This window comes from Bubalus bubalis, chromosome 3, assembly GCF_019923935.1.
Source record: "Bubalus bubalis isolate 160015118507 breed Murrah chromosome 3, NDDB_SH_1, whole genome shotgun sequence".
Lineage (NCBI taxonomy): Eukaryota > Metazoa > Chordata > Mammalia > Artiodactyla > Bovidae > Bubalus > Bubalus bubalis.
This window is the reverse complement of record NC_059159.1, coordinates 13,326,034-13,338,948: the sequence shown is the minus strand read 5'-3', so window position 1 is coordinate 13,338,948 and position 12,915 is coordinate 13,326,034. Positions and strand designations below refer to the sequence as shown.

Here is a 12,915-nt window from a genome sequence, read left to right as displayed (position 1 = left end):
AGAGACGTCACTTCTCACCTAATGGACCTTCAGGCTGCAGGCAACCTTGGCCAAACTCCCAGCAAGTCTATCCTACAGGGGTGGTGCGAACCCAAGGACTGGGAAGAGAAGACGACCGTGAAGCAAAAAGAACCGTGAGGCTGAGATAACTGGGCACTAGGACCCACTGTGAGACCCCAGAGCCCTCCCTGCATCTTGAGGCCTGCATCCGGGGCTGTGGGCTGGCTGGCTCATGGATGGACGATGATCCGAGAATGGAGCCACGCGTGTGGCCTGACGCCACCACGCGGCCAGGAGGAGCTGATCAGGCAGATCGTAGTCCAAACGTAGAAAGTAATACAGTAAAGCTCTTAGGAAAAAGACTGTCAACCCTACAGGAGGTTGAGATACCCAAACAGGACCATATTAAGTCTAAGGACAAGGAGACATTTGCAGGACACACGTCCAGAAAAAGGACCCTGAAGACAAAAGTATAGAAAGATGGGCAACCTGGAGAGAACACAAAAGGTCTGACACGCAAGGAAAGACAATGTCCCAACACTTCAGATCTCATAAAAAGTGGCCACGTTCCTGTCACCAGGGAAACCAGGGAGCGCCCATCGCAGACGCCACACAGCCCTGAGCGCAAGCAGGGAGCACCGTCATGCTGGAGTCTGCTTCAGCACTGCCCGCCCGAGTCCTCGGCCTGGCGAGTCCCCCGGAAACGGGCACTGGTGCCCCGGCAGCCTGAGGCGCACGCCTGGGGTGGCCAGGGCAAACACTGGGGTGCCTGGAGACCTAGAGCTTCAGCACCACGCTCTCCTGCACACAGGTCCTTCCTCAACAGCCTCTCCAGAGCAGGGTTCGTGCCCAAGGTCAGAGGGACACAGCTGGTGGGGACAGGAGGAGGGCACGGGCCCTCCCTAGGACCCCAGCCCAAGCTGCTGCGACCCACCTCCACTCCTGCAGGACCCACAGACTGAAAAGAAATAGAGCCCTGATCCTCTCCAGGCACACACGAAACAGTCTCAAGTCTCCCAATGACACAGAAGCTGCAAGAGCGGCCTGGAGCCCTCAGCGTCAGAAAACCGCAGCGACGAGGCACACGCGCCACAGAGGACGGCGGCCGCGGCGGGCGGACGGCAGCCGGCTCTGGGGGGACAAAGGCCCGGGGGGCAGTGGACACAGCGGAAGACTGCTGTGCTGCTCTGAGGGCAAGAGACGGGTGCTCAGCGGGCCAGGCCTGGGTGCTGATGCTCCACAGGACACACGTGAGACATGCCTGGCGGAAGAGCGTGGGGGGCAGGGGGAGCAGCGGCAGGAGCACCGCCATCGCTCAGGACGGCCCCAGGGCTCAGGGTGGGCCCATCTGGTGGGACGGGGGGGCAGGTGGGAGAGGAGAGTGTGGGCCTCGGCTCTGCCCCCATTCCACAGTCCTGCTGTGCTGCCTCCTGGGATCCTGAAAGGGATCGACATGGAACGTGTGGCACGCAGCTCATCCTGGAATGTTCTAGACCCTGGAACTCAGAACAGGAGCTCATGGAGCTGTGTTTGGAGGTCTCACAAGGAAGGGACCCCAGGTCCCCCAGGTGGCCTGAGGGGCAGGTGATACCTTGGGAACCAGCTGCGGTCTAGGCACGCCCAGGAGGTCACACAGGTGGTTCCGCTGGGCTCTCACGGCCGGGAGCTCGGCGTCCCTGGGGAGGAGAAGGCAGGGAGCAACGTCAGCCATGGGGACAGTCCACGCGGGTAAATCTGCCAAGATCTTCCTGTCGGGTGTGCAGAAACCCCAATGCCCGAGATGAGGTGAAATCAGGGAAAAGGATGCCTCACCCACACTCACACAAGGCCTTGCTCCTGAATGCTTTCTCAGGAAGCCCCACCCTGGGCCAGAGCCAGGAAACACCAAGACAGCAGGGAGGTGGAGGCTAGGGCACAGATGGGTTTTATTTGACTTTGAAAGCTGTTTATTTACAACTTTCATTAAAAATAAAAATTATATTTAGCAACACCATAAAGAAAACTGAGCATGTTTTTCTTTTGTTATAAGATAAAAAAGTTATCCATAAATCCTCTGGAATTTTTTAGCAAAGGAATTGGGAACGCGCCCCCTCTGCCTTGAACTGTGAGAAGAGGAAGGCAGGTATGGGAGCTCAAGGGGACCCTGGGGCCCACCGGGCGCTGGTGGCTTCACGTCACCTTCCCTTCACGGTCCTTCTCAAGCATGGAGGACACGCCTCTGTGCTGTTATCACTGACATCGCAGACAAGCGTGCCCTGTCCAGCGGCTCGCAGAGCAGAGGCGTCCCGTCTCCTGGGGCCATGCTTTCTGCTCTGGAATTTTCATCGCGGGGCCTGCAGCATGTTTACCAGAACGCCCTCCTCCTGGAGGCAAGGGTCTCCCAAGGAAACCTCGACGAGGCCCTAAAACCCGAGGCCCTGCCCTGTCCTTCGGGGGAGCTGGGCTGCCAGGTGGGGGCGGGAGCTGCATCGACGCTCGGTCTCCATGCGCAGGGCTCGGCCCTGCAGGAACGTCACTGTTTTGAGGGAGGGCCACGTGAGGACATGATGCATGTCCCTCCCTCGTAAGCAGGGTGACCCGACCTGGACGGAACCCAGTCCTGGGGGCCTCACTGCTGCTGCCTGAGCAACCTCTGAACTTTGGTTCTGTGCCCAAAATGGGGACGAGGAGCGTAGTCACCTTGAAGGAGCACATGCAAGTGCCCGAGGGTGTGCGCATACGTGTGAGTGGTGCCTGGAGCGGGACAAGCGTCACCCCCGTCATCCTGCGCTGCTGCCCGCTGGACCCTGCTCGTGGGCCACCCCTTCCCTGCTTCTCCATCAGCGCCTCCTTGCCCCACTCAACACCCCTTTCAAACCTGTCATCCAAACCCATCAAGAGTCAAGGAGCCAACAGAGATGGCAGGAACTGTGCTTAAAACAACCCTGGAGCCCTGACCTGGAACGAGGGGTGGCCCTGGGCGCCAGGAGGGAAGTGAGTGTCTGGGGTGGGAGGGAGACATTCCCCACGGAGGGAGACACTGCCCGCCCCGCCACGCCTCCCTGCACTTCTGACACCATAGTTCAGGGGGCGGGAGCTGCCATTCTCAAGTGATTTCAACCCCAATAAACTGCAGAAAGGGCGCCCAGAGCCATGACACGATCAATGGAAAAGTGGCCACAAAAAAATAAGTTAGGCTCTAACCAATCAGTGCTCGGAACAACCCAACTTTTCACTTTAAAAAAATGGTATTTGGTAAAAAATAATTTCACTTCGAGGATCTTCCAACCCAAACACCCCAGGAGCAGGAGGCACCCTCTCCTTCCTCATCCTCTTGGGTGGGAGAAAATGAGCCTGCGCGACAGAAACGCAGACACGTGGGTGAGGAGGGGTCGGCCAGACACCACTGCCGCCTCGTAACCCAGAGCTGAGCCGAGGGCTGGAGCCCCCCTTTCCTCTAACCTCTGGAGGGTTCTGGGAGAGACCACGACACGCTCCGGGGGTCCCACTTGCCGAGGTGCCGCACCCGCCACGCTCCCGGGAGAAGGCTGGGCCACACTCACCAGGCCGTGCTGCTGAGCACAGCCATGACCTCGTCCAGGACCGCAGCGGGCACCACGTCGTAGGTCAGCACCATCTCATACACCTGGCTGGCCGTGTTCTTCCGGATCTGGCAGGATGGAGAGCAGAGCTGATGGGACCTTGGCTGGGAGCAGGGATGGGGGCCAGGCAGCTCCTGAGGGCCCAGAGTCCCGGGAAACCAGGAAAGGCTGGCTGGGCAGAGAGCTAAGAGGAGCTGACCTCTCCCCACTCACCATCCATGGCCACAACCGCCATGGCCACCCCGCAGCCCCCAGTGGCCCTTATCAGGAGGAGGCCGCACAGCTTCCAACATGCCCTCGCTAAAATGCTGCGCTAAACCCTGCCCCTGATCAGAGCAGTCCTCTCACCCGTTTTCTCGTCTAGCCGTGCCTGGTGGGGACTTACTTCATGGAACAGGTGCCCTCAGAACCCCCAGGCCCACCCCCGGGGTCCTGGCCAGCAGCTCAGGGCCTGGAACCTGCATTTCTGATCATGGGGAAAGGGGCATCCAGTGGCCCTACTAGGAAGATGTCACCTTGGGGTACCTCTTCTGTCAAAGGAAGAGAAGACTGCCTGGGAACCTGACTCTGGGGTGGGGGCTGTGGGGCAGGTGCTGCCCCAGGTGGGGGTAAAGCCACTGAGCTTGAGCCTTCCAGAAGCCTCAGAACCAGAGCCCGCAGGACACTGATAGGCTGAACGCCTATTCTCGGTGGGGCACCCAGGCGTACCTGCGGCCAGGATCCCAGGGGGGCAGGGATCCCCCTGAGTGTGGGCGTTTCCCTGGCACCCGGGCCCATTGCCTGGGGCCCCAGGGGAACATCAGGACCCACCCCCAGGGGCAGGGGCCAAGCTCAGCCATCACACGGCAGCTGCTGCAGCCACCAGGCACAGGGCACCCCGCCCACCGTGACGAGGCCCACCCTCCACTGAGGGCCGCCCACGCCAACACCAGGAAGCATCAGCCCCCCAGCACCGGTGTGGGGGCCGGGACACTCACCACGGGGAAGGGGTGACAGAGCAGGAGAAAGAGCTGCAGGAGGACCTTCCTCCTCACGTCTCCGGGGAACTGCACCAGCCCACAGAACCTGCGGGGACCCCACACTCCAATGAGTGACCCACAACACCCCACACCTTCGCTTCCCGGGGGCAGGAGGGGACCCAGGTGCTGCCTGTGAGGACCCCCAGGCCTCAGGGCCGTCTCCCTGCAGGGAGGCAGCCCAGGTTCAATATCCACTTTCTCTCTGTCGGTGGGGGCATCCATACCTCCACTGTCGGGATTGAGTCTTGTTCTATGACAAGGCTCCCTGACCCAGTGCCCACTGACCTGCCTAGGAGGCTGGCCCAAGGGTGGGCAGGGTTTGGCAGGGCCCCCCTGCTCTGCCAGGAACACGGAAGCATCAGAACGAACATCCCCAACCCTGTGCTCAGCTGCTGGGCCGGCCTCCCCCCTTCCCGCCTTAATAAGTTCCTTGGAACTCACACCGCGATGCTGGACCGCAGTTTCTGGACGTCTTTGGATTTCTTGATCTCTTCCTTACAAAGCGCAAGCAGCTTCACACAGAAGGGGTGACTGAAAGGAAAGGACAGGACCTGGAGGTGGGCTTCCGGGGAGCATCTGCCGATGGCGGCCCCCAAAGACAACTCACCCCTGGGGATGCATGCCAGGGCACCCAGCTGGCCCCTTTCCAAGTGCAGCAGGGGACAGAGCCCCATTGTCCTGTTCGACAAGCCACCTTCCCCACGCACCTCCCTGTCCCACAGCCCTGCAACAGGAGGGCAGGCCATGCCCTTGCGGGGACTCGAAGTAACAGGAACACCCAGAACCCCCACCCCACTGCATGCCTAGCCGACGTGGGCCATGGCAGCAGCAGGCTCAGCCCAGGATCAAGGAAAACGACTGCACCGTGACTGGGTCCCAGGACTCCTGCGTCCAGGTTCTTGGAGGGTCAAGGAGGGACCAGGGGCGCCCCCCACCCAGTTCTGCTTGACCGAGGAGAACGTGAGGCCATGGCGACCACGACCAGCATGGGTCTCCATGAGAGGAACATGCTCCTCTCCGGCAGAGCCGCGACCCCAGGCCGGTTCTGGACGCTGAGGTCCCTCCTGTTCTCAGCCTATGTGGCTGCTCCCCAACTCTCCTTCCTGGTGTATTTGCTTCCCCTCTGCTCCCCTCTGCCTAACAGTGGGGCACCCCTAAGGCTCTGCCAAGGCCCTGCTCATCTACATGCCTGCCCCAGCCACTTGTCTACTCCTGCCCCCCCGTGACCTCATGAGATCACATACCACCTGTTTACTGAGGACTTTCTACTGAGTTCCAGCCTTGATGATCCATCTCCTCTGGACGAGATCTATATAAGCACCTTAAACCAAACATTTCTGCTATGAACTGAATGTTCATGTCTACTATGTTGAAGTTCTAACTTGGAACGTGAGGGCATTAGGAGGTGGGGCCTTGGGAGGCTGACGAGGAGCCCATAGGGGATCAGTGGGCTAAGAGAAGACGTGGTCTCTAGTGGTCTCTCTGCCACCTGAAGACACGGGAAGACCACGTCCCTCTGCTGAACTTGGACATCCAGCCTTCAGCACTGGGAGGAATGAGTTTCTGGTGTTCAACCACCCGGGCTGTGGTATTTGTTACAGCATCCTGATCTGCTCGGAGAGCCTTCCAATTCGACCCCCAGGCCTCTCTGGTCCACACCTGCTCCGTCCAGCCTTCCTGTCTGAGAACCACTGCGCCCTCCCAGAGGCCTGCCCAGGAGCCCACAGTCCTCCTCGGCTGCCTCGTGCCCGCACACCCACAGAGATCTGCTGGCAAGCTGCTCCTCTCCAGCACCAGCAGCCACGAACCCCCAGCTGGAGATGAGCCTGACAACCTGGAGTGCTGCTTTCTCCTACCATTTCAGTCTGAAAATCTTCAAAGCAGGAAAATAGGTTAAGATCTGAAACAGAACGCTTAGCAAGTACAGCCATGCAATGTACACGAGGATCACACGGCGCAGCCCGTGCACGCACAGGCCATTGCTCAAACAGGAGGCGTACAAACACGCAGGGCTGCACCACCCGCGAATTAAAGGAGAAACCCTTCGATGTTACAAGAGCACTTGAGAGTCTCAGCAAAGGCAGAGCAACAGGGACCAACCAGATCCACTCCCGCCTGGAGGAACTGACAAGGAACAAGACTCAAGACGGCACCACCGAGGCCTGAGAGGCAAAGGGGGCAAGCCTGCAGCTGCCCAGCTTCCTGCCTGTGGAGGGGGTGTGGCGGGCACACAGAGGGGACCGGCGCAGAACCCGGTGCCACCCTTTTTCAAATTGCAGGCCAGAGGCCTTGAAAGATTCGCCCGAACCCTGCTCAGCACAAGGAGGCTGCCCTGGCTGTGGAAGAACCCCCAGAAATAGGACCAACGACTGTCACCGTCAGCCTAGGGGAGCTCTGAGATCAAGTGACCGAGAGCAGAGACCTCAGAAGTGGGAGAAGATGAACCCCAGATGCCAGGGCTGCAGACGGGGAGGCTGGCGGAGCGGCTGCAGTGCTCCGTGCTCGGCAGCTGAGCAGCCTGAACCCAGTGGGGAGGGGAGTGGCCTCGCATCCGCCCCCTGTGCCCACCCCGCCCGCCTCCCAGTGGCCCCGCTCTGTCTGAGATGGGCTCTTCACCTGGCCCAGGTCTCAGCACCGTGACCATCACAGGCCCTCTGTGATCCCGTTCACCATCCAATCCACCGTCCACAGCGGTGCTGACTGCAGGCCCCCGTCAGGGGCAACGCCCCACCTGCTCCGTGTCCCAAACGGACAGCAGGAGCCCCCAACCCCCACGGGAGCAGCTGATGTTCTTGGTGGCTCTTAGAGTGTGTATAAAAGCTGACCCTGAACATACCAGGAAACTATCTCCCAGAAGCCTGATCTCTGGATCTGATCAATGGTTCTCTGCAAGGTGAGCCCGAGGCTAAACCACTGAGGCAGCAGAACACAGGGAGCACTCACTTCTCCTGGGCGGTGAAGATGTCGAAGCACCCGTTGGCCAGCATCTGGTCCAGCGTCTTGAGCAGCGGCACGGACACCCTGGGGGGAAGGCAAGTGTGAGACGCCAGGTGTCAGAACAGCGGAAGGGCAGACCCGCGCACGTGGGAAACTCAGTGCCGCTGCCTCGCGGGCCTCCCTGGACGGCCAACAGCTCAGCCCCAACCAAACTCCTGGCAGGACGTGCAGGAAACGACAAGCCAGTCCCGAGGCTAATGTGCAAACACCGAGGATGAAGGCAAGCCCACGCAGCGACGGGAGGAAAGCGCGGGCCTGGAGAGCTAGCACCGCTGCCTTTACATAATCGTGGCAGAGCCCAAGTGATCAAAACCGTGTGATCCTGGTGTGAAGACAAGCAAATACTTCCAGGAACAGAAGAGCTGCAGGCTGGACCACACACCCACCATTTCTGAGAATGACGCAAAAGCAACGCAGTGGGAAGGCCAGTCTTTCGCACACGTGGAGCACGGGGCGTCCACAGGAAAACCAGGACACAGGCCTGGACCTGTCGTCGCATCGCACAGAAACCAACCCCACTCAGACCCGAGGTCTGAGCGGAACACTCAAACTACGAAATTTCTAGGAGAAAACGTAAGAGACAGTCGTGGAGCCTTGAGTCACGCAGAAATTTCTTAGACAATGACACAAAAAACACAATTCATAAAAGAACAAGGATACAAACAAGTTTATCAAAGTACAAAATGTTTCTCCTTAACAGAGAGACTGTTACGAGTGTGGAAGACAAGCTAGAGACTGGGAGGAAACGTGCAAATCACATCTCACAGAGGACTCGTCCAACATGTGTAAGGAAACCTCAAACTCCAGCAGCATGTTAAAAACACCCAGTTAAAAAAAAAAGGTCAGAAGATCCGATAGACACCTGACCAAAGAGGCTCTGCAGACAGCCCACGAGTGCCCAAGAAGAGGCCTGGCACCCTCGGTCAGCAGGGGAGGCAAATCACAGCCACGACAAACACCGCAGCCCGTCAGATCAGCTGCAGTGAAAGGGCCGACCAGGCCAGCTGTGGTGAGGCTGGGGGCACCCAGATTTCTCAGTGACAGAAAGCAGATCAGTGGTTACCTTGGGGCCGGGGGGTCACAAGGGGTGGGGGCGGGGGGTCAGGAGGCGAACTGTGGGTGACAGATGTGCTTGAGTGTTTCATGGATGTTGGCATGAGTCACAACTTCTCAGACTGCACTCTTTACGTGCCTCTCGTTAGGTGTCACCCACGCCTCGGAGCGGAGAGCTCTGGGTCGGGTTCCTGTTCGTTCAGACTGTCTGGCTCCCAGGAATACAGCCTATGTGAGGGGCATGCAGTCCAGCCACAGTGACCGGTGCCCGGCTGTCCTGGGCCAGCCGAGCACCGAGCCCAGGAACAGCCCTCTTAGAAGGTGCACGAAACATCCCCAAGTCTGCAGTCAGGGCTTTGGGGTCTACACTCCATTTTCTTGGAAAAGCAGTTAACAAAATGCTACAGCAAAAACGATGAGAAGACTGGTCGCTTTCCAATCCTTGTGGTCACAGTTGTGCATGAGCCACGTGTCGGAACAGCGGCCATGACATGCAGGCAGGCACGACTGGGAAGCACCCAGGCCAGAGCCGGACAAACTGTCTTGGGATCACAGCCTCTGGCACTTTACTTCCAACATACACAGCCGGCTCAGAGTGCAGGCTCCGAGGGGCCTGGGAGGTGACGGCCAGACCCGGGGACGCGTGCTTGGGTCACGCCCTTGCCTGGCTGTGCCCACCTTACCTCCCCACAAAATCCTGCTGGGCAGTGAGACCCTGGGGGTCTGAGAAGTCACTGGGACAACAGCGGCGCTCACCTGTCGTTCAGAAGGTTGTCCTCAAAGACCTGCAGAAGGGTCCCGCCGAGGTCCTCCAGTGCTGCCGGGTCGTTCCGAATCTCCTTCATGTACTCAAAGAGGCCCTGTGTTGAGTACCTGACCTGCCACACAGAGAAGCGTTCTCGTAAAAGGGACAAGACCACCCTGCTCCCAGCTCCCCCTCCCGGGGCTGCCTGTGTGACAGACTTTCGTCTGCTACACAGCATGGGGATCCGGCAGAGGCTGTCCAGGCCGGGCGTGAGGAGCCCATCATGGGCGTGTAGACACCCATATCAGGGAAATAGTTCTGGAGGCAACCCAAGCCCTCACACACTGTCACCAAATTTGTAAGAAGCACCACTTAGATGCCTGGCATCTGGGCGACCACTGCTGCTGGGGAGCAAAAGCAAAGGCACCTCCCCTCAGGATAACACCAAACCCCATCACACAACCAACACCCAACAGGTGAGTCCTCAGGGAGGAGTCAGCAGAGCAAAAGAGCAGGTGCAGGCCTCCCTCCGACAGCAGACACCAGCTCGTGAAACGGAGTGCAGGACAGTGGGTGATGATTATTAAAGAAAATGCAATCATGAGATGTGCAAGGAAAAAGCACAAGAACGCTTCAGATCAAACCGAATGTTTGGTAATGAAATATACAATTACTGAAACACCAAACATTCATGAGTTTGAGCAAGCTCCAGCAGACAGCGAAGGACAGGGGAGCCTGGCGTGCTGCAGTCCGTGGGGTCACAAAGAGTCAGAGACAAGTGAGGACTGAACAGCAATGACAAAATACTCAACCGTGGGAGGGAACAGGCAGGCTACACAAAACTGCAGACACTGGAGTAACTTAACAGGAGCATGAAGGAGGAGAGGATGGACAGTGAGCAGGAATGAGGGGGGCAGACACCTTTCCAGAAGTGATGAAAACCACGAACCCACTGAATTGGGGCCAAGGGAGGGATGAGAGGCGGGGGGGGAGTCACACAGGGGCGACAACAGAGCAGAACAGACAACAAACCACCAACAGAACACACAAACAGGGGACAGGGACCTGGAGAGACCGGCTGGGGAAGCACGGGGCCCTCACTGTGTGGGGGCGTGAATCCAGACCCGAACAAAAGCCAGGGAGCGGGCTGCTGAGCTCCTGCCTCAGGTGCCGTCAGGTCAGGGGAACACCACCCGCCCACCCCCAGAGGGTCCCGAAGGAAGGAAGGAGGTGGCGCTCCCTCACAGGGCCGCCACCCAGGCGCCTGCTCACCGTGGACTCGGTCAGGCCGCCCACGGACACGGCCAGCCCCAGCAGTGTGTGGTAGCGGTAGGCAGGCAGCCCCAGGAGGCGGGCCATGCGCGGGAAGGCCTGGGAGGGCGCGCCCCAGTTCACGGAGGCCACGGCGGCCCTGCAAGACAGGAGCGCGAGCTGGAGGGGCTGCCCCGCGGGGAGCAGGGCTGTCCCCCCGCCCTGGAGCGGGAACCAGTACCTGGGGAAAAGCCTCTCCAGCTCAGGCCGGGCGGGCACGTGGGGGATGGCGGGGCTGTCAGCGTGGAGCAGCGCCAGGAACACGCGAGCTGCGTGTGCACGGAACCGGTCGATCTTCTCGCTCGCCTGCTGGGCTAAGCAGCACATGAGCCGCTGGCAGCTGCAGGCCAGAGTGCAGGGTTAGCTCATCTGGAGCCAGAGAGCGGGCACCTGGGCCAACCCGGCGGCAGGTGGGACGGGACCTGACGCCTCGGAAGCCCACGCGGAGGTCTGGAGTGGAAGCAGTGGGCCTGACATGACCATGGGCTCCAAGAAGGGGAAGAGATGGAGGAAGGGGCATCTGCAGCCAGAGGAACTGGGCTGGGGGCTGCCGGGGAAGCCAGCCCAGGTCTCCTCAGGGGCCTAGACAAGAGCAACGGAGGGGGCACGGTGACTCTGTGCTGGCAAGGTGCCCAGAGGCAGCCCGGTGTCCAGGGCACCAACAGAGCACAGGATGGCCAATCCCCAGCAGCAGCAGGCACGGGCACAGGGGCCCTGAGGTCAGGAGCTGGCTGTCCTCCAACAGGCCTGAACCCCAGGAGAGGCCGAGCCAGGGGCAGAGGCCCTGGTGTCGGGAGGGAGGGCCTGGGCTGCCCCTCTCCCTACACGGGGAGAACAGACTCACAGGGGGGCCTCGATCAGCTCTGGCTGGTTCCGACCCAGCAGGAGAGTCAGGTCCATCAGACTGGTCATGGCTGCCTCGCGGACCCTGCAGAGACACGGAGGGGCTGAGGAGCCGGCCTACTGCCCCAGGTGCTATGTGACCATCAGCCACTCAGCAGGGCCTGGCACCCTCAACCCGGGACAAGAAACACGCAGGAGGCTCGACAAAGGCTGCTGGCAGCCCTTCTCTGAGGATGCTTCCCTCACACATTACCTCAGAAACACCTGACACCCAAAGACAAACGGCCAGGGCCCAGAAAACTCTCCCACAAGTGCACATAGAAATAGCGCTGGTTTCCCCTTGAACCTTTAAGCACAGAACATACCCACTCTACAAAGTCGGTTTGTTTTTTCCTCCTGGCAAAAAAACTTTTAAAGGCTTTTTGAGAGATAAATGTATGTAGAACAGCTCCTGTTTGCTGGTCTAACTCCAGAGTGAGAGCACCATTTCAAACTTGGGACAAAGAACACTCAGTCCAGCTGGGCAATGGGGACCACAAACACGGCCCCACATCACCAGGGTCAGCAGGGACTGCACGCCCGGGGCACCCACCCTCCCGCCAAGGAGTGAGCGCCACCCAGGAGGTAGCACGTGCCATCACGCGGTCAGAAGCCCAGACCCTGAGCAGCCGCCTACACCAGGCGAGACGGAGACCCCGGCTCTGCATTCAGGGCAGGCCCGCTGCCTGCTGCAGAGCCGTCAGCGCCCTCTGGAAGGACGAAGCAGAACAAGAGCGTCCTCAGTGTCCAGGATCCGCTCGAGAGCCACACGGCACACAAAGAACCAGGAAGACGGGCCCCGTGTCCCGGGCAGACGTGAGCCCCGGCTGCAGGCAGAGCACCATCGCCCACACTGCCCTGGGGATCAAGGGCCCAGCCGGGGTCAGAGCCGAGGTCGAGCACCTCTGGCCTTGGTGGGACACTCGTGAGGCGAGCGGGGACGAGGACAGCGCGAGCGCCTCACCAGGCGCCCACGTCCCCGCGGCTGTCGGTGGTATAATCCTTCAGACAGTCCAGCAGCGTGCAGTAGATCTGGGAGACGTTCTCTCTGCACACAGCTTCGTCCGGAGGCCCTTCTGCCCGCACACCAACAGTCTGGCAAATCCTAAAATTAAAAACGTGTGAAACCCAGCTAATGTCTGAGAATTCCATGCAAGCTCTCCTGCCGTTCTTATCATTTTGGCTGGATGTGTCTTTCCTGCCAGGATGCCCTCAGAACAGACCCATAACCTCAGAAGCAGACTCGTAACGCTCCTGCACTAACGCGATGCTGAATGACACGTCGCCGAGCCACATTTCTAGCGTCTACAGTTTCAGGGTGCACCGG

General features: G+C 59.7%; 2 protein-coding genes across 11 annotated transcripts in view; one reads left to right on the top strand and one right to left on the bottom strand.

Moving 5' to 3' along the window:
• Window positions 1-12,915, bottom strand: part of TBCD (tubulin folding cofactor D) — a 145,999-nt gene that overhangs the window by 2,634 nt on the left and 130,450 nt on the right. For 2 of the 4 annotated variants that reach the window (XM_044938748.1, XM_044938747.1), the window contains 11 exons: window positions 12,553-12,693; window positions 11,551-11,634; window positions 10,888-11,046; window positions 10,668-10,806; window positions 9,407-9,528; window positions 7,544-7,621; window positions 5,042-5,131; window positions 4,559-4,646; window positions 3,543-3,649; window positions 1,823-1,907; window positions 1,592-1,676 (listed from right to left, as the gene is read on the bottom strand). In XM_044938748.1, coding sequence (XP_044794683.1) covers window positions 1,629-1,676; window positions 1,823-1,907; window positions 3,543-3,649; window positions 4,559-4,646; window positions 5,042-5,131; window positions 7,544-7,621; window positions 9,407-9,528; window positions 10,668-10,806; window positions 10,888-11,046; window positions 11,551-11,634; window positions 12,553-12,693 — 1,141 coding nt within the window. In that variant the 3' untranslated portion in view covers window positions 1,592-1,628. The remainder of the gene's footprint in view (window positions 1-1,591; window positions 1,677-1,822; window positions 1,908-3,542; window positions 3,650-4,558; window positions 4,647-5,041; window positions 5,132-7,543; window positions 7,622-9,406; window positions 9,529-10,667; window positions 10,807-10,887; window positions 11,047-11,550; window positions 11,635-12,552; window positions 12,694-12,915) is intronic. The other 2 variants (XM_025279793.2, XM_025279791.2) reach the window with 1 other exon arrangement.
• B3GNTL1 (UDP-GlcNAc:betaGal beta-1,3-N-acetylglucosaminyltransferase like 1) overlaps window positions 1-12,915 on the top strand; it is a 130,291-nt gene that overhangs the window by 107,735 nt on the left and 9,641 nt on the right. Inside the window, exon 13 of one of the 7 annotated variants that reach the window (XM_044938751.1) lies at window positions 949-1,080. The exons of 5 other annotated variants lie outside the window; for them this stretch is intronic. The gene's annotated coding sequence lies outside the window, so the exon portion shown is untranslated. Of the gene's footprint in view, window positions 1-948; window positions 1,081-12,915 lie in introns of those variants that run through there. One more of the 7 variants, XR_006549392.1, reaches the window with a different exon arrangement.